This window comes from Protopterus annectens, chromosome 3.part0 (genome assembly GCF_019279795.1).
Source record: "Protopterus annectens isolate FY-2018-M chromosome 3.part0, PAN1.0, whole genome shotgun sequence".
Lineage (NCBI taxonomy): Eukaryota > Metazoa > Chordata > Ceratodontiformes > Protopteridae > Protopterus > Protopterus annectens.
Genome location: NC_056731.1, coordinates 1,154,384,243 through 1,154,405,854, shown reverse-complemented (window position 1 = coordinate 1,154,405,854; position 21,612 = coordinate 1,154,384,243). Strand labels below are relative to the sequence as shown.

General features: G+C 39.4%; 1 protein-coding gene across 1 annotated transcript in view; it reads left to right on the top strand.

Moving 5' to 3' along the window:
- The window catches only part of NECAB1 (N-terminal EF-hand calcium binding protein 1), a 2,535,085-nt gene that overhangs the window by 1,162,560 nt on the left and 1,350,913 nt on the right, over positions 1-21,612 (top strand). The window contains exon 4 of the mRNA XM_044065383.1: positions 8,960-8,985. Coding sequence (XP_043921318.1) covers positions 8,960-8,985 — 26 coding nt within the window. The remainder of the gene's footprint in view (positions 1-8,959; positions 8,986-21,612) is intronic.

Genomic DNA, 21,612 nt, shown 5'->3' with positions numbered 1-21,612 from the left:
TCACACTACTTAGCTCGACCTGACCAAGGCCTTTGATACCAACCCACATTCTGCTATTATTGACAAGCTAATCAAACTAAATGTAAACTGTTATGTTATCCACAGGATAGCAAACTGGTGTACTGACAGAAGCCCGTCTTCTAGTGAAGGGGAAATACCGTCATCAAAAAGAGCTGTTACTAGTGGTGTTCCTCTGGGACTACCACTTTTCCTCTGTATTTACTTCTCTGATGTCAAGGCCAAAGTCAAGGGCCTGTGGCTGACCAATTTACAGATGACCGCAAACTCAGTATTGTCATAAACACTGCAGCTGACTTCCATATTCTCCAGGAGCATCTAACACACACAAACAAGCAATGCCTGGGCCATGGCCTTAAGCTAAATTCAAGAAATGTAGTATTACATCCTTTGGTAAACATGGGCAGCCATGCACCAACCACAGATGACACCCCATTGAAAATTGACATAGTTATTAAGGGCTTTTGAACTTCCTTTGACAGTGTTCTATTGATCGCCATATATCCAATATCATTAGGAAATTCTTTTGTCTCACCAGACTGATTACTAAGGCTATATCTTCTAGTTTAATTGAAAATATTATCCCTCTCTACTGCTCCCTCATCAGTCCCATAAAAATGTGCCTATTGATATGTACTTTGGTAAACAAAGGACTCAAGCACAAAAGACTGCAACATTTCCTTACTAAAAGAGTTAAGGGTGTGTCTCCCATGTGCTGCAAAGACTGCCTTAAAGCACTTTCCTCTTCTTTGTTTTCTACAGACTCTTCAGGGGATCTCTGCTTTGTCTTTAAAGAATCCAGTCCTATGTGATCTCCTGCACAAGTATAAAACAAACACCACCCAAAGCACCCACTCAAAGGAAGTGAACTTCCACCGTAACATTAATAAGATCTGTTGGCAGGAAAGATATCTTTCACAAAGACTCCAAATAGATATCTTTCACAAATAATCAGTCTTTTATGGAGTCGACTGCACTGAGATGAAAGGCAAGGTAACCCCACCACCAGCTTCATGTGCTAACCAAATGAATGGATGGGAAACTATAAATTCACTCCCTGGTCTGGCCCAACAAATCCCTCATTGAAAGGAGGCAAAATTAGGTAAGAGTTATTCATGTTGAAGGGCACTGATGAATTGGGATCTTGTGAATAGGCTACAAATGATCTGCATGATCAACAGCCTGTTATGAGCATATGATAAGAACATCATCACTTAACAGTGCTTATGCATTCAAGCTGCATACTGAACATGACAGGCTTTTATATGCTTGAATTCAACAGTAGTATGGAGGTTACTAAAATATATCTCAGTATACTTAATTTGGATAGCATCACCTAGGCCCTGTCAGCTATATTCAGCACATACTGTGAACTTATGGAAATGCTTGTTGGATATGTTTTCGCTACTATGTGAGTAGAACTATGAAGGAAATTGACTTCTATCTCTGACCATGTGTTACCATCCTACATATCAGCGACCATGTGTTACCATCCTGCATATCAGCCTTGATCACTTGGAATATCATAAATAGTTTGACAGAAACTACTAAGCTGAAGAAACAGCTTACAATTTTGGTTGTAGTTTTTATATTTGCTCTTTTAATTTCCTAAGGTTTCCTTCCTAATGAAACCAATCCAGAGTCTATACTCTCCTGAGTCAAATACAGGATGGAAGATTGAGTTTGTGTCGGGATGTATAGAACATTCTGGAACAAAACTTCATTTTAGATGCAGCAGTTTTCACTCTTAGAAGTGATCAAGTTGTGTTTTCCCATCCATGCATCTTTCAAATCATGTGTTTCCAGAAAAGTCTGCAGTTAAAGTTCAGCAGCTTTGGAGTGAATGGTAGTGTAGAATAATTTCCAGGATTTCAGTGGTTTGTTGAACCAATAGAAGGAATAGTAATGTTGTTTTATTTTAACTGGTATGCTGATAGAAGGAATATTAATATTGTTTTATTTTAGCTGGTATAGCTGCTGATTCTACTGCATGTATTTCCATGTTGATGGTGTTCAGTAATGGATCAGAATAGTAAGAAAAATCTCCTAACACACTTAGAAGGCTGGTATAGTAGTTTCTGCAGCTTCTGATTAAAAGTAGACAGTCATCCAAAAAGGACATTTCCCAATGCTGTTTTCCCAAATAGTTCAAATCACTTTGATAGTCAAAAGTCTCAAGTTCAAGCTGTCAGAAGTTCAGTGACAAGTTAAAAAAAAACAAGGCCAGGCTAAATCCCTATTTGGTCTGTTTTTTTTCAGGAAAGGTGAGATGAGATGCTGAAATGGGTAAAATGTAAGCTGAAGGAGAGGGATACAACATCTGAATGGCGTACATGAACTGCATCATTAGTGTGAATTCTTGCATGGCAGCCCACATGAAGTCCCAGATCATAGAATTAAAATATTTTTCACAATTCACTAGGTTTGCAACAGGCGGGTAAGGATTCTTTTGAGTGGCTTACATTAGGGTGAGGAACATTCAGATCTGGTCATTGTTGATCATTTTTACAAAAACTGCTTCATAAGAGAAGGCAGTTTCTCTCATGAATAGAGAGCAATGAGTAGCTAGTATTTTGCATAAATATTCACAGTAAAACATAAATACAGGATGACTACTACTTGGCTACAAGGGTTATAACATAGAGAAAGCATTAGGCAAACTGTCCTGTTTGAAAGTCAAATGGGAACTGATTTTACCTGTTACAAGGTTAAATGATATTCACTGAAAATGTCTGCATGATATACGGTCAGTTAATACAAAATAGATTCCTAAAGATTTAATTTTTAATTCTAAGTAAAAACAGTGACAGTTGAAATAGTAAAGATGTTAAAATATACTACAGGTACCTACTACAAAGCTTTGCCATTTCTGAACACACCGGTACACACACACACACACACACACACACACACACACACACACACACACACACACACACACACACACACGCGCGCATAGAGTGAGCATACACAGGCATGCAGTTTTTCTATTGCAGTTCAGCTCCAGTGATAGATATATACTAGCTACAAGTGTTGAGCAGAAAATGTTAAGCAAAAGCTGGTTTCTGTTATACCACTTGTAAACAGCCAGTCTTAGTGATAAAATACTATAGAATACAAGAACTAAAAGAAAACTGGTCATGGTAAGATAAGTAGTAATACAGCATCTGAGGTACTCAGTAGATATGGAACATATGAAATAGATGTAATGGAACCTTTGACAAATTCATATTATGCTATTAAATAATTTGATATGGGCAAACTACCAAATCTGATAATTTATTTTTAATTTATCATTTTTTGACCAGGTTGCTGAGCTAAGGCTAGCCACCCGGCGGTGTAAACCTTGGCTCTAGATGATTGTCACTGTTGAAGTCACACCCCAACGCCATGTGCATAAATGGGATAAGGGGGTTGTGGATGGATGGATGGCTGGATGGATACAGTCCGATCTAGATGATCTACTTAGCAAAGCCAAAAGATGTACTCCGAAGCTAATTATTCTGCTATTACTAACAGAATTCGGTAGGAAGCAATCAAGTTAATCCCTCCCCCAGGGAGAGGGGGATTAGCATAATAGTTAAGGTGTTTACCTCACAAATACAAGATACAAGATTTAATTCTCACCCTTAAAGAAACTTTTCTAGGCTTAAAATGACCCACAATGGCAACTAGCCAAGTACTTACCCATAAATCCATGAACCTATAAGAAAGCTAATGTTTACAAACAAAAAATGCAAATAGCTAAACAAGAATGGTTATTTAGATTTTTAGGAAATCTTTGTTAAAAAAACTCTTTTTAGTAGTGATCCCACCCGCTTGCTTCAAGCATTTTTTTTCATATTTAAGCCAAGCACACTGACAACTAAAGTAAACCTCATCTGGGAGGATAGCAGTTGAAAGGCTCACAGAAATAAACCTGTGTATAAACTGTTTTTTTATAAATATTAGGAGATACAGAAAAAGAAAAAGAAGAGTGGGAGTTTATGCTTAAAGAAACTACAACAGATCTAGGGGTATTAACGGGTCTATATCATAGGAGTGAATTGCACAAATTGTGAACGCTCATAATATCGAACATACTGGACCTCGAAGGGCTTTTTCTGAGATTGCAGTACAGTGAAGAATGGGATATTTGCCCCTTCCTCACTGTAGTGCGATCTCAGGGTTAGAATATATATTTAACGGGGTGTGTGGGAGGTACATCCCCCCACAATAGGAAGTTCGAGGTCTGGTATTTTCGTTATTATAAGCATTCGCAATTTGTGCGATTCGCTCATATGATGTAGCCCCGTATTAACTAAGGTGCAGTGGCAAAGTGCTGGGATAATTTCAATGAGGGATTTACAATATTATCTTGTTCAACGTTTTTGAGTGGTGAGGTCATCCTTCTCACAGAGGCCCGAAGGTATGATGATACTGTATTATTTGGCCTGGTTTTATACAAGATCATGTTACACGTAAAAGGATAATCATCAAACAATAAAGGTATACTCTTGTGAATTAAAATAAATCAATAATGTACTTTCAAGTGTGTGTTCATGTATGTGTTTGTGTTTTGGGGAACTTTCTGCTTCACCGACATACAACATACATTCGATATTATGAGGACTGAAGTGTTTTGCTGAAGTCTGGGAGAGGTTCAAGGGCCTTTCTGTGTTTTGAGGTAAAACAATATGTCTTTTTTGTGTTAACGTATTTATGGATAGATACAGAATTGTCTCATACACAGGATTTTGAATACATTGATGCTTGAGATAGAATTACAAAGTGATTTTTTTTCCTTAGCCAAAATATTTTCTGTCCCAATTTGAATTATTCTTCAGCAAGATACTAAAACAGGCTACCTATTGAAATGTTAGGAGTCACACTGCCGAGTCCTGACAAGCTAAAAAAAAAAAAAAAAAAAAATGCAGATGAAAAGCAAATATCAAACATTTCTCAGCTCCTTTAAACTTCCTTTTCCCCAGACTGTTGTACCTTGGATAAAAGTGAATATTCTGAGAAATGGCAATGTCACACAATGCCTGCATATCAGGATTTTCAGCCATTGAGTCTCCACATGAGGGGACTAAGAATTTCACATTGTTAGCAATAGATTATTCTTATACCCTTTCAATCGGAAAAAATGTTGTAGTAGTTCCTACGAAGGTTAGGTCTTTCTGAACTTTTGTTCTAGGAACCTTTACCTTTGTTTTAACACATTTTTCTCTACTGAGGCCATAACCTTTAGGCCAATCCATCTATTGAACTGTCTGGGGATAATGAGAAGTGCATAACTGGCATACTATGGTTGACAATCAAAAGATTGAATATTCATGGCACCATGTGTTATGCTTCTAAAAGTGTAAAGCTCTTCGCTGGTTATATATAAAGTTTCTTTACTGTAAATATGGAAAATGAACTACAAACTGACACTGTATACATAAATTACAGTACATCTGACAGTGTCTAAACTGATAAAGAAAATGTTCAATTTAAGCTTTAATCCTTTCTTATATGCTGAATCAAGAGCTGGCTGAACAGAAAGACAAGTAATGGTAGCTTATCTGATGGAAATCGTTTAAGAATTGCTGTTCTTAAGAGTCCATATAATGACCCATTTTCTTTAACATCAGTATGGCCATAATAAAATATTCTAACAACATCAAATTATTAAAGACAATTTTCATTGAAGAAGAGGTATGGAGACATTGAATCAGGTCTATGAATTGTCTTAGCATTAAAATACATTTATGTAAGCTTTATTTTCAGATATTTAGGCATATGTCTTTTTCAAATAAATGTATAATAGGAGGATGTGTTCCAAGTTTAAATGGCTAGGGAGTTTGGAGAGCAAACATTTAATATTATTCATATACTAATAACAAAATAACACACACCTAAAAATATTGATGTTCTTGTTTAACTCAGTTATGGGATATACATATTATATGTGGTTTCCATCCCTGAAGAATTGGATTAAAAGGACTGGGAATGCTCAGAGAAAACTCACCAAGTTGATATTCTCTATATCTCATCTAGATAGGGAAGGCAATCTAGAAGTTATTGGGTCAGTAATCCTTATAATGCAACATTACTGGCACGATAATCCTTACAATACAGGATACTGGAATGATTTTATCCTAATGTTTAAAGCTTTCTAGTATCCTAAGCTTTTTCGGGGACACCAGTTTATGCACATCTAGTAGTTAGCTTGAATTAATGCTCAGGAATTTGAAATTGCAAGCACCACTTTGCAAATGGGGACATTACCAGGCAGGGGGTTAATTCTAGGGTGGAGAACCTCTGGAATTCCTAATCTATGATGAATACAAAAACTTTAAAGGTTATTCAAACATTCAATACAACACTAGATGAAGAAACTGGGGAGGGAAAATACTAGATTTACAGCAGATGTGTAGCAGGTATTTGAGCAAATTAGATTTATATCTGACAGGATGATTAGGATGGTGATGATGTTGCTCTATTTGTATGTGTGATATCTCACTATGTTTGGAAATCAATGCACAGCTATGTATTTGGCTTTTGCTAGGATCTTGTTAAAGATTTCTGGGTAGCTGGCATATTCTCTATGCTTTGCATTGTTTTAAATCTGCGTCAAGGAATTGCTGGAAGTTCTATGCCACTTTATGAAGTTCATTCTTTATTCCATGTAGACTAGAGTATATACTACTGAGTGATTGATTTATACTATGTTTACCTTTATAGCATTTCAGTGCTGTCATAGGTAACCATAGTTTGTATACTTCCTTTCATATCTCTCAAACTCTTAGTGCAAGAAATATAAAAAAGCCTAAAATAATGGGGGGACAAAGACCCAAAAATAGGGACATATTTTAAATATTACTCTTATGAACTTAGGAAGTTGCTAGAACAACAGGATTTGTGTTAGCATACATTTTCTGAAGGATATGAAGTCTGAAACTCAAAAGAATGTTATTATTTAATGACTTCAAATCTCAGAGATTGGCCAGAAAACCACAAATTTTATGAGAAACAGACCAAAATATGAGGCACAAATCTGGACAGTGAAGAGGTATGCTTTCATTTCTGGAAGATGAAAGAGGCTTAACTTCTTCATTAATTGAATGGTCTGAACCACTTTGCGTTGGATTTTTTGTGGTGATTGCTTTGCTATTTAGGTCTGTGTCAAAAATCACTGGAAATCTTCATTAATACTTTCTTGCTAAGTCACCACAATGTCCCCTGCCTCTCTTAACCATAAGGACACATGTAACTGACTTTTTCTTACACTAAACTCCAGAATTCTTCCTGCTTTATTCCCCAGTTTCTATGCTTGAACTGTGGCTCTTCCTAGGTTTTGAATAAAAAACTCCTTAGTGTTTATGTCTAGTCAGCTCATCTGTCAGTTTTTTGTAAAACTGCTGTCTATGTTTTCAAAACATGATTTGCAGTGATATCCAAGTATAATAATAATGAAAATACACAAGTGGTGTCCCTGTAATGACTAGGCAAAATGTTCCATCCCAGCACGGTTAGCACAGTGCTTACTATGAGTTGGTGAAAATCCTGTTATCACAGAAAACTTGTCATTCTCTATGAGTCATATCCGACTCCTGTACAAAGCCACAGCCTGGTCATAGCCCTCATTAGTAAGTTTACAGGAGGGCATTGTGAGCCCCTGTAGTTATAAGGATGACCCTTCCCCTACATGGGTGGGTTTAGGAATCCATCCATCCATCTACTACCCCTTTTTCTCATTTTTACACATGGGGCTAGGGTGTCCCTTCAGCAATGACAATCATCTAGAAACAAGGTTTACACCACCGGGTAGCTAGCCCTGCCGCTATAGTTCTACACCACACTCTCGCACACACACTCACACCTATGGCCAATTTAAATTGTCCAATCCACCTACTGCATGCTTTTGGGTGTTCCAGTTCCCCCCCACACACACATTCCAGAGAAAACCCACACAAATACAGGGGGGACATGCAGGCTCCACACAGAAGGCACTCTAGCCAAGAATTGAACCAGGGAACTTCTTGCTGTGAGGTGACAACAATATCCCCTACACAGGGATCTGCACACAAAATGATTGCTGGAATACTAGCAGTAACACAAAAGTCCCCATTATCTGCCTGAATGATGGTCCTACCAGGTAGCTTTCAATCTGGTAAATGTGTTTCAAAACAGAACTGTGAAACAGCATTTGCAGTGAAATTTGATGAAATCCTGCTGCGCCTGCAGTCCACATTTGGATTATATAGAAACATGATAGTGTTCTTACTCTTAGTGTTATAGAGGCAGAACACTCTACTGCTTTTGCAATTAAAAGTATAGAAAATGTGTGTTATTCAAAATTGCTAGGTACTCACATCAGCTTTTACAGTGGTTACATTCTGCTGATCATTTGCATACATTAGAGAGTGGGACAGTGTATAAGTGTGTATAGTAGGGTCTGTAATCATATAGCTGGCAAAACACAAATCACTTCAGCTTGATGATTAAACTAGGAACCCAGGTATACATATGAGATTTGATTATGTACCATGTAATATATATGAGATCTGATTATGTACTATGTAACCAATGAGATCTGATTATGTACTATGTAACCAATGAGATCTGATTATGTACTATGTAACCAATGACATCTGATTATGTACTATGTAACCAATGAGATCTGATTATGTACTATGTAACCAATGAGATCTGATTATGTACTATGTAACCAATGAGATCTGATTATGTACTGTGCAACAGTTTGTTAAATGTCTTTCTGTAGCATCCCCGCTGCATCTGATACCAAACATATTATTAGCAAATCTTTGATTATTAAAATATTTATTTGTACATTATGAAAAGGTTTGAAAATGTACATGTATATTACATTACAATGCAGAAAGATAATGCAAAATGTTCTACAGCGGTCTTATAAACTTGTTTCATAATTTTTGTTTCTTTTAATTTGCAGCAACCTGGACACAGAGGAGCTATGTGGTAAGTCTGTGTATTGTACTTTCACATTTTTACTTTTTCTAGTCTCTTAATCATATTTATGTCATGAAGAAATTACAAATGAAAAGGTGAAACATTTTAGCCTACACAATAGTATACTCTCTTATGACATACAGTGGAATTTTTATTATTTAATTTATTTGTTAACTCGGATGACCCAAGAGCGCTCCCTGGTTAAGTGACTTCCTGGGAGTCAGAGCTGATCTCAGGGAAGATATTAATTTGGACCAGCATGCTTTAGCTTAACTATCTAAAACAAAGTACATAGTCCTTAGTACAGTGAGCATTTTTATGTCTCCTGACATATAAAGACTGAAAACGTGAGAGTTATATCTTTAACCTCTACCACTTGATTATTTATTTGTTAACTGGGTAAGCTAACTGATCCTTTTTGGATTTCTCAGCCACAAGCTGTGCCAAAAGGTTAACGCTAAATATAATTTATGTAGTAATATATATATATATATATATATATATATATATATATATATATATATATGCATATATTTCCTGATTTTGACTCATATTTTAGCTCTGTCCCTCTTAATCCCTCTTTAAACTGGTGACTTTTGGAGAGAAGGTGGTAAATTCCACTTAACAAGCAATGACAATATCACTCATGTACTCATCTTACTGCATCTTGGGTACCAATATGATTCTGTCATAGTCCATTTTGTCCAATTAGCTGAGACTTATCTCACTGGACTGTATGAAAAGAGACATAATGGATTTCTTGGAATGTGTGTCACAGACAGGTACAAGCCGTGCACTGAGCAGCAGTCTACCTTCACCAAAGAAGATGCCTCAGTATGAACACAAAATCATTTTTAATAATTGGTTTAGTTTCTGGTGGCAATCCAGGAGATCCAATATCTGTCAGCATGGGAGAACATGGTCAAAAGACCACATTGCTTTACCAAGCGTGGGTTGCAATTGTCCCCACTAAGCTTTCGGATATTAGGTAAAATGTTATCCACCCCCTTAGAGCCTTTTTTAGGCAATGCCAAAAAGACAAAACTACCAATATGATGAAAAGTCTATGAGCAACCTTAAGATGTTACTGTATAATGCACGAGGTCTAAAGAAAAAAATCCACACCTTTGAAGCCTCCTCATTCTAGAGAATGTAGACATCTGTGCTGTGACCGAGGCATGGCTTAAAGCCATAGAAAGTACTCCAGAAGTGCAAAGCTACAGCACCTTGCATACATTTAGACCAACAGCAGCACAGACTGGGGCCAAAGGTGGAGGAGTTTCAATCTATGTTAGCAACAAACATACCTTCAGGTTGGTTAAACAGGATGATACCATGAAGCTTCTCCACATGAAAGTCACCATAGGTAAGGTCCCTCACCATATCATAGCTAGCTACAGGTCACCATCTATGCTCCTAGACTTTCACAACTCTTACCTAAATCTATTAGAGGTGCTCACCATCCAACCAAACACCCTATTCATGGGTGACTTTAATTACCCCTCTACAGACTGGGAAATGTACACTGGCTCAAACTCACAGGCATAACACTTCCTGGGCTTTATTAACAGCAACACCATGGAACAGACAGTGCAAGCTCCAACCAGAGGAATCAAATATTGGATCTGGTACTCACTGTGACATCTCTCCTCTGGGCCAGTAATCAAAAAGTCTCACTTCTCACCATGGACACCAGTGAGGGATGTTCACTTGGAAAAAAGATAGATATACACAGTATTTTCAGATGCAGCTCTCTGCACCAACCACAATTTCCCTTAAGACCACACAGGGAGCACACTTCTGTGCTGGGACTTGGTTTCTCTCTCTCTCTCTCCCAGGCTCCAAATAAGACTCCACACTGACCACAGCTGCAGAGTTGAGTTCTCAGTCGAGTGTTCCAAGCCAAGTCTTCCACCACCCTCTCTGTGAAACCAGTGCTGTGTGTCCTTGTTCCAAGTAGCTTACACACACATTCTTTGAGATTTGATTTTCACATACATACCCACACACACACACACACACACACACACACACACACACACACACACACACACACACACACACAAACACACACACACACACACAGACATGGGGAAGGCTGGCACAAATTTACCAGATATGCCTCCTCTGCCCAGACTATAAGGTAGAAACTGCCACCAGAAGACTACAAAGCCTACTCTAAGGCTCTTATCAGGGTACCCAATTATACAGAGTAAAATTAATATTAATACAAATGCTAGTGTTTGACCAATACAAAAAGGCTTTCAAGAATGGCCACAGAGTCACCAAATAAATATAAGTACTCTCAAAGATTAAAATATTCTTTAAAATACCAACTATAATAGAAAGTTTAATATATTTAATAATAATTAATAAAAGAACATGAAAATACTGAATATCTATTTACAATAAACACCAGAGTTTCATTCACAGCAAATATTAAAAATAACACAGATGGGAAGGTTCACATAGATACATAAATAAAGAATTTGTGTCCCTTAGTTCACTTACTAGAGCAAGGCAAGATGAAGATGTTCCACTCACCAGGCTAAACAAGGAGAAAGTTACTGTCAGCTGCCTGTCGGGTGCCAGGATCCGCCACATAACGCATGTACTCAGGTTACTCCACAACAAGTACAAATATGACTCTGTCATTGTCCATGTTGGTGTGAATGAGCTGAGACGTACCTCCCTGGACTACATGAAAAGAGACATGGAGGATCTGTCTGATCCTGTAGCCCAGTCAGGTATGGCCCTAGCCCTGAGCAGAATCCCACCATCACCCAGAATGATACCACAGTACAAGGGCAAAATGATTGACTTCAACAATTGGCTAAGCTACTGGTGTCATTCTAAGGGGATCCAGTACCTATCTGCCTGGGATGACATGATCGACAGACCACAGTGCTTTGCCAGAGATGGCCTGTACCTGTCACCCTTGGGATTTTGGATACTGGCTAAAGCTCTTTCCACCCCTATAGTGGCTTTTTTAGGCAAGGTTCAAATGACAAACTCACCACCATAACAGGTACAAGCAAGCAAAATCTGAGGGTAGTGCTACTCAGTGCTAGAAGTCTAAACCTCAAAATTCACTCACTCGAGGCACTCTTTAAAATGGAGAACATTGACATCTGTGCAGTGACAGAGACCTGGTTCAAGGCTCCATAGAGCACCCCTGCATTACCAGGCTGTAATTCATACCACACCTTCCAGCCACCTAACCAGGACTGAAACACTAAAGGGGGAGGCGTGTCCATATTCATTAAGGATATCCACACCTCCAGGCAAGTTGCTCAGCATAATGCATCTGAGATTATCCAAGTGCAACTAACTCTGGGCAAGACCGCAATCCAAACTGTAGCTTGCTACAGATCCCCCACCGTGCTGCAGGATTCCCACTCCTCGTTTCTTGATACACTGGAAAATATTAGGGTACAACCTAACTCCGTAATAATGGGTGATTTCAACTACCCCACCATTAACTGGGAAAACTACTCATGTACCAACTCTTTTGCTCAACATTTTCTGGAATTCATAAATTTCAATGCCTTGGATCAACTTATCCACACCGCCACCAGGGGCAGCAATATCCTAGACCTGGTCATTACCAACATGGGCAACCAGTGTTCCATACCAGTGGTCAGTTCCTTATTGATCAGATCCAACCACAAGCTAATCATCCTAGACAACCACATCCCGCCCCCACCCCCCAATTAGGGAAACCATCATAAAAAATTTCTCCAAAGCCAACTTCACGTTTCTTAAGACAGAAGTGGCAAACTTCACAAGACCCATGCAGATGGACAATAGAGGTACAACTCCTGAATCATACACAAATGCACTTTATAAACACTTACACGAGTGCATGGATCGTGCAATGCCTAACAGAACCCAGATGCTATCCTCCAAAAAATGGAAGCCAATCTGGTGGTCCCCTGCCATAAACAAACTCTACAACAGAAGAAAGAAACTGTTGCAAAAAGAGTAATATCCCATGATTGGAGGAACTCCCTGGTCAGCCTCAGTAAAAAGCTGAAATCCCTCATAAAATCCTCCAAAGCTAGTTATGAAAACAAAATCGCCACTGATTCTAAAGGCAACCATAAAGCATTCTATAGCTATGTCAATAATCTCAATGGCAACAGTCAGATTTGCTCTGAGTTACAGCACAATGGCACTAAATATACAGAACCAACTGATATTGCCAACATACTGGCAGATAGGTTCAGTGCTAACTTTACCCCTCTCTCACCCCCTAAAGGACCCATCTCTATACTGGAAGAATACAAAACTCCTGTAATCATGGCTGCACAGATAAAAAACACACTCTCCAAAGCCAGGAACACAGCAGCTATGGGACCCGACAACATCCCAGGCTGCGTTCTACACAAACTACAGAATGAACTGGCACCCCACCTAAGTACCATATTCAATCATAGCCTCACCTCAGGCTTTGTGCCCACTGAATGCCACACAGCGACAGTTATCCCACTCCACAAAGGGGGAGCCACCATGGACCCTGGGAACTACTGCCCCATTAGCCTGACGAGTTTGGTCAGTAAGGCTATGGAACGTATCATCATGGAACTTATAAACAATGACATTGGCAATCTTCAAACTCTGTACCCCACCCAGTTCAGGTTTGTAAAAACCAGATCATGTCTTCTAAACCTGATAGACTTCTTTGAAGGGGTCACCAAAGCCGTAGATGAGGGTAAGATGGTTCACACAGCCTATCTAGATCTCACCAAGGTTTTCGACACCAACCCCCACTCTGAAATTATAGATAAACTCACTAAACTAGGTATAAATCCCTATGTCACAAGATGGGTTGACAACTGGCTCACTGACAGAACCCACACTGTGAAAGTAGTAGACTCCAAATCCAACTTCAGACCAGTGACAAGTGGAGTACCACAGGGTTCAGTCCTGGGTCCTCTCCTGTTTGGTATCTACTTCTCAGAAGTACAGGCTAACACAAAAGGTCTTTGGCTAATGAAGTTCACAGATAACTGCAAACTAGGAGCCATAATCAAAAGTCCTAATGATGTGGACATCCTACAAAAGGGCCTCACTGAGACAGATGCCTGGTGTGAAAGCCATGGCCTCAAGTTCAGTGGCAAAAAGGGCATTGTCATCCCTTTTGGTAAAAACTCTGTACCCATGAAATACCACATAGGCAGTAGTCTACTTAACACTGAAAGTGTGATAAAAGACTTTGGGACACAGGTGGACAGTAATCTCTCCTTTGATAATCACATTGCCACAGTAGTCAGGAAATCCTTCTATGTGGCACACCTCATCACAAAAGGTTTCTCATCCAGGAAAAAAGAGGTCATTGTTCCCCTCTGCTTGTCACTCATTAGACCCATTACAGAGTACAACGCCTCTTTTGGTATGTATCTCACAAGACATCTACAACAACTAGAAAGGCCACAGAAATACCTCACAAAGAGGATTACTGGCCTCAAACAGATGCCCTATGCAGACCGCTTCAAAAAACTCTAGCTGTACTCTGTCGCATATCGCCTACTCAGAGGCGATCTCTGCCTAGCATACAAAGCTATGTCAAACCCAGAGCTGTTGGACATGCTCCACTTAAAGAAATCCCAATCCCTCCAAGCTACATGCTCTAGGGACCTAAACCTTGTCACCACAATAAACAGAACATGCTGGAGGGATAGATTCCTGTCCCAGAGACTTCCCATACTCTGGAACAAACTACCTATCTATATCAAACAAAGCTCCTCTTTAGCAGTCTTCAAGAAAAATCTTGATGATTGGATGGGAGATAGGAAATTCACTTATGTGGCTCTGCTCGACAGGAGCACAGGAAAATAATTTTCTTGGGTGGCGAAAGCCAAGGTACCTTTTTGGCTAGGCTTATATAAGCCTTAGGGCCAACAGCCTAGTACCTACCTATGAACCTATGACATAGGTGAGTGGTCCTTCTTTGTTAGGTTTCACAAACAGACTGCTGAGGGCCACTGCCACATCTCTCACTCATATCTAAAATAATTGCAGTGCTGGCTACAGAATGAAATCACATCTGGTCATCTGACTCTGGTTCCCACACTACACCCTTTACTAGAAACTGAACTAGAATTTAGCACATATATGTTATAATACACACACATAGAGCTTTGCTAAAATGTGTTAAAGTATCTGGAAGCTATAAAACCATTTCAAAAACTTCCACCCTTCCAGGGTAGCAATTAGTTCACCCTTAAGAACAATACAGTAGGATTCCTAGTCCTGGTTTTCACAGACATTTTGTCTCTGGTTGCAATCAGAACTGTAAGATGCAATATTTATGGCCTAAACCAGGTAATTTAATTTCAGGCTATTTTTCAGAGTTAGCTGGACTGAGATTAACCACTTCTCTTCAAGTATCCTCTATTCATTTTAACAGTTGCAATACAATCTGACATACAGGTGTATTTTTGCATATCCAGCAGGACCCACTGTTGGTACATTTTTAACATGAGCAGCTTTACAAATCCATTTTTCAACACAAGCATCTGTACAAATCAGTTTGATATACAAATGACATATAATTCTTTGCAAAATTCCAGCTAGCTATGCTATATGTTACACATCCACTGCCCTACTTCTCCTGGCATAGCTGGAAATACTTCATATCATCACACTCACCAACATGGGAGAGCATTGCACACCCCCACCCCAATACCACATCCTCACTTGTGAGGTCAAATCACAAAGCTGTTTCATTTGCAGTAAAAAATCCATCCAGAAAATCCAGCTTAACCTGTAACAGTTAGGAACTATTCAAAGGCAAGCTGCATCCTATTAAGTGACAGTTTGTCAAAATTCAAGGCTCCCCCCAACCCTATGACCACAACTACCTATACAGAATTACTCACAGAGTCATTATGCAAACATAAAAATGGCTGCATTGTGGCTGCCATACCTACCAGAAATAAATCCAAAGCAAGCACTAAAAATAAACCCCACTGATGGAATTCTCACCTTAACAGGGTATATAATAAAGGAAGAAAATGTATGGCCAAAATTAAGAAAAGCAACTCCCTTAAAGATGAGTGTTCTGTTATACAACTAAGCAAGAAACTAAGAGGTCTAATTAAGTCCAACTACGCCAACAATGAGGTCAGGATAACCTCTTAGGCTAAGGACAATCAGAACGCCTTCTTCAGCTATGTCCAGAATCATAAAGTTAACACACAGCAGTGTGCTAAACTGATGGTGAACAGTACTGTTCACACTAATCGGGGTGAAACAGCAAAGCTACTGGCTGATAAATTTAGCTCAAACTTCACCCCCCACTCTCTCCCAGCTCCACCAGGTGAAATCCCCTCCAACATAATTCCCCCAGCTATCAGCGGGACCAGGTGCTTGCAGCACTTACTAAAGCCAAGAACATCACCTCCATGGGTCCCAGCAACATATTTGGTTGCATCCTGAACAGTCTAAAATGACCTATCAGGACCACTTGAGGTATTCTTCAGCTACAGCCTGAAACAGGCAACATTCTAAGTGAATGGAGAACTACAACAGTCATTCCACTCCTCAAGAGTGGACCATCAACTGACCCAGGTAACTACAGAACCATCAGTCTAGCAAGCCTAATATGCAAAGCTATGGAATGAATTATCATGGAAATGATAAACAATGATATTGACAACCTACAGTCACTGAGCCCATTCCAGTTTGGCTTTGTTAAGGGAAGGACATGCCTACTTAACCTAGTAGACTTCTTTGAAAGGGTCAACAAGGCAATGGATAAGGGTAAAACAGTGCATACTGCATATCTTGACCTGTATAAGGCATTTGCTATAATACGCCACACAGGCACTGTTGACAAACTCTCTGAGCTAGGTGTAAACCCTCACATAACTTGCTGGATTGCTCGCTGGCTCACAGGCAGGACACAAGATGTCAGGATCGGTGAGAACATCTCCACCAAGAGAATAGTCACCAGTGGAGCACACCAGAGCTCTATGCCGGGCCAGCTCCTATTTGCATTCTACTTCTTGGAAGTCAAGGCTAATGTTAAGGCATCTGGCTCACCAAGTTCTCAAATGACTATAAATTGGGAGATATTATAAATTCCCTCAAGATACAAACATCTTGCAAGTGGGGAGTAGGGTTTAACACAGACAAATGACTTGTGACGAGGACACGGCCTAAAACTCAGTGCCGAAAAATGCATTATAATGCCTTTTGGAAACTGTTAACGCAAGATAGTCAATAAAACGCCCCTAGTAGTTTACTCAGTAACAATGGATCTGGAAACATATGCAGACAGAAATCTGACCTTTGACCAACATGTAGCTCAAATAATAAGAAAACCATTTTGTGTCACTCAACTTATAGGTAAATTTATGACATATAGGTCCAACAAAGATATAGTACCACTCTACTCGACCCTTATCACTCCTGTCATTGAATACATTTCCCCCTTTGGCATGTTATCTAACCAAACACTTATGACCGTTGGAACTCCCACAGATGTTTCTCACCAGGAGAATTCAGAGCATGAATGCCCTGTCCTACACCAATTTCCTAAAGGCTCTGTCTCTGTATTCAGTCTCCGACAGGCTACTGAGAGGGGATTTTTTGGGGGTTTACACGGCTTCCTCAGACCCATCCCTGATGAAGCTGTTGCAAATGCACAAAACAAACAGCACCAAAAAACTTGATCCAGGGATCTGAACTCTGCTTGTGACAAACAGAACATGCTGGAGAGAGAGATATGTGTCCCAAAGGATCCCGGCACTATGGAATAAGCTCCCTATCCATGAAAAACAGAGTTCATTCCTGACCCTATTCAAATAAAGCCTTGACAATTGGCTGGGAAATCGTAAACTTACCCACAGTCTGGCCCCATATCCCTTATGGACAGAGGTTATCATTAAGAAAAGTATTACCCTAACTAACACCCCCCCTGCAAATCCTTAGCTATCTGCCTACTAACCCCCCCCATATGATACTTGAGACATAAATGGTTTGCGGTGCATGGCCAGGCTTTTAAGGGCCCTAGTCTTTATTAGCCTAGTAACAATGTATGTACGTACAATTAACTATTAGATGTACAGACTTATTTTATTTTGGCAAATTTATATTATTACACATTCTCTTATTCTGTCAACATCTCAAGTTAGTAAGACTAATATTTTAAAAAGTATCCCTGACTGTCCATGAGTGCTTCTTAATTTGTCCCCATTTCTGTTGTGATTTGTCCCTAGTTTAGTTGAGAGCTATGACCTGCTCTTCTGAGGTACAGTGTCATAAAATGAAAGCAATGTGGAATAAAAATACACAGACAATTACAGTACTAGTAGAAACAACCAGACTAATAAAAATAATTTTCAAGCATACTTACATGTACAACTATATGTAACCCCACTGGATCTTGAGAAGGAGGCAATTCTGAGTACATTGTGGGTGCTGAGAAGAGCACTCTTACCTAGCATCAAAGACTGATGAAATAATTTCATGAACTCTAATTGTACCCTAACTTAGGAATGGGGTCCATTCCTGTCACAGTATTAGAAACCTAAAATATTTGGAGAAATTTCAAAAACGATAGATATAAAAGGATGCTAGGAAAACATTTCAAGCATGATAGCTTCCTTACTAACCTCTTCACAAAAGAGGCTGACATTCTTCTACAAACTACTACCACTAATGCAACCGCTAAGGTCCTGCTGGCATGCTGAATCTTGCCATGGCAAAGTCACATCTCTCACCGCAGATTGGTGCCCAGCAGAAATTCATACTGGTCTTACAAATGTCAATTGTGTCAACAGTAAATGCATCCAAAATGAAACATAGCTGGAAGTGTATGGGCTTCATATCATGGACATGATCTAGCCCTGATTAAAACCGGACTCAATTAATTTCTCATATCATTCCTGTGCAGCAAGGATAGAAAGAACAGGATCTCACAAAAGTAGTAGACTGCTGCTTCTTGTAGTCTGTAGACCGAAGTGTAGCTCTGTGAGGTTATCCTCCACCACTCATGGAAATAATCTCAACTGGTTTGTTGTTGAGAAGGTGACAGGTAGCTCATTAATGCATTCCTGCTGTTAGCACTCGGCTGAAGAGGTGTTAAATGCTGAAGTGTTGGCAGCTAAGTCAGCTTAACCTCATCTAAAATTCATAGTAAATGCAGCAGAAAATCATCTGCATTTAGTTATAATTTAATATTTTCCACTCTTATACTGCTCAGCAAAATGTAGTACATCCAGTAGAGCAGTTATGTTTAATAGGTCTGAATGGTCTTTAAAAAAGTTCCCAGTGGCACATCCGGTGAATAAAAATAGCACCTTTCAGCCAATGGGTGCTCTTCACATCTTGCTGACAAATGATTGAATGTGCTGAACCAATTAATTCGTTAAAGCTAAGGGGTTAGGCTGTCACTGCAGATACTGCAAATGTGACATTGACACCACTGGTTTCAGTTCTGAACAAATATAACTCTATTTGCTTGTGATAGTAAAAAACTGTTTTTGTCCACAGAAAAAAAATTAGATCAGTTACATAGAAATGCTGGAATAGAGTGCATGACTGTCACTTGCTGCATATAAATAAGTGCATGGTTAAGATCATATTTCATCCAGTTTTAGGGAGACATGAATCTTTATCCTGGCCACGGTGGTGCAGCGGTTAGTGTTGTCACCTCACAGCAAGAGGTTCTCCCATTCGATTCTCGGCTGGAGCGCCTCCTGTCTGGAGTCTGCATGTCCTCCCCTTGGTCGAGTGACGTTAAAGACATGCAGGTAGGTGCGTGCATGAATGGGCGTGCCTTCTTTGAAGGTTGGGTGTCGGGCTGGCAACTCAGCACTGTAAAAATCCACTGCCAATCATTAGCGGATGGTAGTTCCACTGTGGCGACCCCTAACTGGGAAAAGCCGAAAGACTGTTGTACTCATTATATGTAACGGTCTTTAGAGAAAGATTTGAACCAAGAAGCAAACCAGAATTAAAATGACATATATTCTCAAATTAACAGAAAAATGCTGAGTAGAATAGACACATAAATGAATCCATAAGTGGATAAGAAACAGAAAAAGAAAGTGTAGAAAAAGCAAAAGAAAGAATAAAATACCTGGAATCATAAGAAAAAAAACTGTGAGCCCCATAACTACAGTGGTAAACATGGAGATCTACTGGAACAACATGTTCATAGGCTCATAGGTTTATACCAGGTTGTTAATTTAGTGAACCATTGTAGCCTAGCCAAATAATTCCACAAGTTTATCACAATGTGAATGTCCTTACAACTGCCCATCCAGTCATCCAGGTTATGCTCAAAACGGGTCATGGAGCTACTCCATGAAAGAGGTAATCTCTGTCAAATATATCTATTCTGCCAACATGTTTTATTTGTCTTTTGGTGGCAGTTTAGGTGGCAGTGTGCAGGGGTTTAGGGTAATACTAGTTTTGTAGATGTGTAAAGGGTTACATAGAACTGGATCTTTCAAGCCTCTGTAGGCAAGGCAGAGATCTCTTCTCTGCATTTATGAAAAATGAAAAAGAGTAAGAGAGCTTTAAAGCAGTCAGGATACCTCTCAGAGCATGTGCCCTTTATTATTATGGTAAGGAAATGTTGTTGGAACATATGCCTAGCCAAGTACTCAACAATATTGTATTATTTGTCTGATAAGGAAGGCATAGAGGGGGACAGTGACTTCCTTGTATCGAGAAGATATATCCCTTGGTGATTAGTCTTGCTATGTAAAATGATTTCATAACAACAATGGTCATATGGTCATCAAAGGATAGTTTATTGTCAATGAAGGTGCCCAAGTCCCTAATGACAATTTTTTAGGGTGGTGTTGCCTATGTAATAGGATCAGGAGTGCCCAGGTTTGCCAAAGGACACAATGCTCCATTTTTTGGCATTTAGTTTGAGTCCATGATCCAAGCACCATTTATTAGCATAAGTTAGACCTATATCCTGGAGAATATATAAGTCACGTGATATTTATGATAACTCTGACTTTGCATTGACAAACTTCATCAGCCACTGGCCTTTAATGTTTGCTTTTAACATATGAGAAGTAGATAACAAAGATGAGTGGTCCCAGGACTGATCCCTGAGGGACACTGCTATTAACTATTCTTTTAATTGAGAGTATGCCTATAACACTAACAGACTCGGTTCTGTCTGTGAGCCAGTTTGCTATCCAGTAACATGGGGGTTAGATTTAACTGGATTACCTTATCAATGCTGTTGGGCAAGATTTGACACACAAATGGTTAAGAAAGATGAGTTTAAATAGAAAGATTGATAACAGCAGTTCCAGGCAGTGAACTCTGTACAAGATGGTTTACAAAATATATACAAAATGGGGAAGAGCAGATATAAGCAGTGTCTGTACTAGGAACAGCTGCATACCATGTGTCTGTGATATCTTACAGCTGAGGGTTTGCACATTGACAGACACAATAATGTTGATGTCAAACACTCATCTTGTCTCTACACTTGATGCCAAACACTTGTCTTGTCTCTACCCGCTCCGTTCGCCCTGCGGGCTCACCCCTCTCCCCTACCCCCAAATACCACCCACCCCCAGTACACTTGACCTTATGCTTCCCTAACCACACCCTCAGCCTTAATCTACCAATTACCTCTCTTCACAAACTCCA